The sequence below is a fragment of the Tupaia chinensis genome, unplaced genomic scaffold (genome assembly GCF_000334495.1).
Source record: "Tupaia chinensis unplaced genomic scaffold, TupChi_1.0 Scaffold140356_1, whole genome shotgun sequence".
Classification (NCBI taxonomy): domain Eukaryota; kingdom Metazoa; phylum Chordata; class Mammalia; order Scandentia; family Tupaiidae; genus Tupaia; species Tupaia belangeri.
Window position 1 is genome coordinate 217,550 of NW_006200233.1, and position 4,419 is coordinate 221,968.

Consider the following 4,419-nt stretch of genomic DNA (forward strand, 5'->3'; position numbering starts at 1 on the left):
AACAGCCCATGGGTAGGCCGAGCAGCCCATGGTCAGGGCTGACAGCCCATGGGTAGGACGGACAGCCCATGGGTAGGACAAACAGCCCATGGGTAGGACGGACAGCCCATGGGTAGGACGAACAGCCCTGGGGTAGGACGAACAGCCTGTGGTCATGACTGACAGCCCATGGTCAGGACAGACAGCCCATGGTCAGGACTAAGAACAACAGCCATGACTTGTGGCGTTTGTGTGTCCACATGCATGTGCGTGTGTGTGCATGCATGTGTGGTATCTGGGACAGGGTCTCACTGTGTTGTGACCTTTCTGCCTCAGCCTCCCACGCACTGGGGTTAAAGGCTCAGCACGGGGAGCCATGAGGACTGTGGCCCCTACCTCTGTGTGGGCTCAGGGCTGAGTAGCAGACTCCACAGCCATGCTGACTTTGAAGAGCTTTTCTTGAAAGCTATTTTTTTGGACCAGCAGATGGTGTAATGGTTACATCACTGGACTCCCACGCAGTCAACTACAGTTCAAGTCCCAGACCCAGTGACCTCAAACTAACGCCGGGCACGTGTGCGTGCATGACCAAGATACCAAGAGGAGACTGGAGGAGAAGGGATTGCGGCATGGCCACCCCCCACCAGAGGGTGATTTCTCACTTTCTGTCTGTCTCTTTGGTGAGTTGCACACAGCACCCTATAGCAAAAATCTCTTTAAAAATTTATTTTATTTATTATTATTACTACTATTTTAATTTGCTACAGGGCACCTGCATTCACCAGAGAGACAGAAAGAGAGGGGGAAAGTGAGAAGCAAGCTTCCAGGTCCGGGACTTGAACCATGGTCAGCCATGTGGGAGTCTAGTACCTTAAACAGCACATTACCTGCCAGCCCCGAAGCACTTTTTAATGTGCCCGCATCATTCACTCTCTCAGCGCCCCCACAGAGTAAGTGATATGTCCACGTCCATTTTCTAACTGAGAGGGGGCCCACAGAGACGGCCGTGCCTGGCCGCCAGGCGCTGGGCAGGGGAGGGGCCCGCCTGCCCCCCGCAGCCATCAGAGGGCAGGCATTGCTCCATAAGGGGCTGAAGTTGCCGCCCATGGCCACCCGTGTGGGCACTGCACCAGCTCCGAGCAGGGAGGCGGCAATGCCTGTTTCCAAGCTTCATGCATGCCGTGAGGCCTCAGCACACGGAGTGCTAAGTGTCCGGGAGAAAAGCTCCCCCGAGGGCCCGACACACAGCCAGAGAGGACAGGGGCTGGCAGTCACCCAGGTGCCCTGCAGAAGCGCAACCAGCGAACACCCTGGCCCACTGGCCACTCAGACACTCGTAGACGGCAACACGCCTGCTGTCTCTCCGGAGTCACGCTGAGCAGGCGTCCTGGGCTCCCTGCTGTCTCACAGCCCACCTTGCAGCCGTGCCTGACCTCCATGGGCAGTAGAGCAAACCTGAGTGTGGGGACTGGGGGTGCAGGGGGAACCGTGCCAGCTCTGAGAGGTGACCGGAAGGGCCGCCGGCCTGGACAGGAGCGGGGAGGTCTCTTTCATCTTTGTTTTTGACAGAGTTTCACAACGAGGCTGCCAGGAAAGCTCCATCTGGTCTTTGCAGGGTTTGGAAACCCCCCATACACACACACACTGTCACACTCACTGCCACACACACACACACTTTCCTGGACAGGAGGAAAGGACACCTGTCAAGGCCGGGTCCTGGAATACAAAGCCAGGTGACGCATGCGTCCTTCCCCCACGTACACAGACGCGCTCCACACAGACACGGGACCTGGACGTCTTACAACCGCCACGGCAGGGCTGACTCTTAACTGGCGCCCTCACGGGAGAGGTACTCTTAACTGGCGCCCTCACGGGAGAGGTCGAGCCAAACGTGCAGAGATCAGAAGCTGCCCCACACGAGCCGGAGCGAGAATCCACAGAAGCACTTGGGGCAGAAACGTGCTCTCCGAGGAGCCACTTCCCTCCCAGCCGTACCTGCCATCCAGGTCCTCCATGTCCCTGATGAAGAGGCCGCCCTGGTGCTTGCACCTGTTCCTGCAGGCCCGCAGGCGGCTGTCGCTCTTGTAAAGGATGAAGTCCCTGCCAGTGCTCTTATTGCGAAAGAAGTTGAGCCCCTCCTTGAGATCTGCCACTTGAGCGGGTGTCAGGCGCAGCAGGGTCTCGGCCGTCTGCTCGTGGCTGTGGAGAGGCACATGTCCCAGCAACAAGCAATGTTTGGTTTCCTGAGACGATCGTGTGGAACTGGCCACACAAGATCCCGTTTCAATAAGACGCCTTGGAGGTCCCTGGTGGTGCCCGGCTTAAATGCCCCACCTTCGAGCAAATGGGGGTGCCCCAGGGGACTTGGAAAATGCAAGTGAACTATGGGTTTCTTATGGGTAAACTTTTTTTGAAATTCATACATCGTTTCTCTCTCTCTCTCTCTCTCTCTCTCTTTCTCTCTCTCTCTCTCTATATATATATATATAAAGCACATTGCCATGAGCTTCCTGCAAACTCCGCCCGGCCACGTGCTGCCCCCATCCCCGCACTGGCCCAGAGCGCCCCATCACTTGCCTGTCCATGCTCCCTGGTCCCTCTCCAGGGCTCTCCCTGGAGCACAGCTGCCTTCCTGTTGCTCCTCCGCCCGCGCCCGCAGAGCCTCCAGCAGGGCAGCCCAAGGGCGAAATGTTTACCCCAGCTGCAGCCCGCAGCTTCCGTTCCGCACTGGCTTCCTCTCAGCCACACCTCACTCATGGAGGAGCCTGACAGTCTTCAGCTCCAAGCAGCCCTCCCCCGTGCCCTGCCCACTGCCATCTGGCACGTTTGCATGTGGGCTTCCCCTGCCTGAGATGCAGCGCCCCCACCCCGCCCCGTCCCACCGCACACCTCAGCCTTCGTTTTCAAGTAGGGCTCGCACACCCCTCTGTGGCTGAGCCTCCCCCAGGTGGGCCGGCAGTCCGGGAAGGACACAGGCAGGTCCCCGGCACGGGGCCGCCATGGTGCCCCCACTGCCACTCTGGTGCCCCCTGAGCACAGTCCTCTGAGTCCCTCCCCACCCCAGACGGCCCTGTGGGCGTCCTCACTGGCTGTCTGCCTGCCCAGTCTCCCTCCCCGGCTGCACCCGATTTGAGTAATTGACAAACGGTCCCGGCAACGAGGAAGCACGTGCTGTTTCAGGTTTTTTCAAGACTATGTGGGACTCGTCTGAACCCCAGTTTCTACTCCTCTTGTCACAGCACAATTCTGAATCACAGTGGCATATCATTTTTGCCAAGACGAGTTTCAAAGTATCTTCGCCATACCCCTGATAGGAAATCTGGGCACATTTTTCAATTAAAATGTCTGAGTTTACATTTTCCTCCAAACGAAATGTGACCCAAATGCTCTTCGTGTGCTAGCCAGGGGCTCAAGCCCATCGGTGGCATTTTTACTTTTATTTTTCGAACTGCTGCCCATCTCTCCCGAACACATACCGGGCAGAGAATGGCAGGGCGGGGACTTCCGGTCCTAGAGGAACAAGGCTCTGCGGCCCCACCCACTTTCTCCAAGCAGACCAGCCCTGGGACTTCACTCAGAGCAGGCTTGAAATGGCTCCCGGACTGTGTCCTACACGCATTCGCTGGTAAGGAATGCGTGGAAACCTCGCGCATCCTCTTCTGACTTTTTTCCGATGAGCGCGAGAGCCTGCCCCCCACGAAGGCGGCACTGGAAGCACTGGTAGTCCGTCTGGAGTGTAAAGGGAAGGCCGGCCAGGAGTTCGGCTCCCTCAAGTGCACGGACCACATGGCGAGTCCCATTAGCCCCACCGCGGCTCCCTAGGCCGGGCAGTGTGAGGAGGGTGTGCGTGAGGCCCCACCCGAGCCTACGACGCAGGGAAGACGCCCACTGCGACACACATGCTTTCCCGTGTATTTTAAATCGTTAGTTAAGGTGTTTTAAAAGACATTACTGATGGAGCTGCTTCTATTAAAACCAGGAAGTTTAAGCTGCAGTGAGTTTGGTCTGGGTGTGGCGAGAGCGGAGGGATTTAGCCTCTCAGCCCGCCGAGGTCGCTGACCACGCAGCCAGGAGAGCAGGCGTCCAACCCTCTCGGTGTGTGGGAGACTCAGGGGTGCGGGGAGGCCATGTGGTCTGTGCTTGGGTGTGCCGAGGCAGGGACAGCTGTGTAGACGCGTGGTCGGGCAGGAGCTGATAGAGACGAACCGAGGGGAACTGCAGCAGGGCCTGGCCGTCCACACCCTCCTCGGCCCTCTGGGCAGAGGTCCTGCCCCCCGGCAGCAGGCGGCCCTCTGGGGTGAGGGTCTAGGGGCTACATCCCAAGAGGCAGTTGGAGAATTTCTTTATGGCAGGGGAAAGTTAGAGCCATAGTTTAGGTTCGATGACAGACCTTGGAGGGAACAGCTTTGGCTTCGCCGTGGGGCAGAGGGCTTACGGCTT

At 58.2% G+C, this 4,419-nt stretch overlaps 1 protein-coding gene across 4 annotated transcripts in view; it reads right to left on the minus strand.

Annotated features, from left to right (window-relative positions):
* Positions 1–2,774, minus strand: part of LOC102469254 (cytidine monophosphate-N-acetylneuraminic acid hydroxylase) — a 48,987-nt gene extending 46,213 nt beyond the window's left edge. For 3 of the 4 annotated variants that reach the window (XM_006162635.3, XM_027766051.1, XM_014593368.2), the window contains exons 1-2: positions 2,557–2,773; positions 1,975–2,178 (exon numbers count right to left, since the gene is read on the minus strand). In XM_006162635.3, the coding sequence (XP_006162697.1) occupies positions 1,975–2,178; positions 2,557–2,564 (212 nt within the window). In that variant the 5' untranslated portion in view covers positions 2,565–2,773. Of the gene's footprint in view, positions 1–1,974; positions 2,179–2,556 lie in introns of all 4 variants that reach the window. The other variant, XM_027766052.1, reaches the window with a different exon arrangement.
* Positions 2,775–4,419: the final 1,645 nt, after the last annotated feature.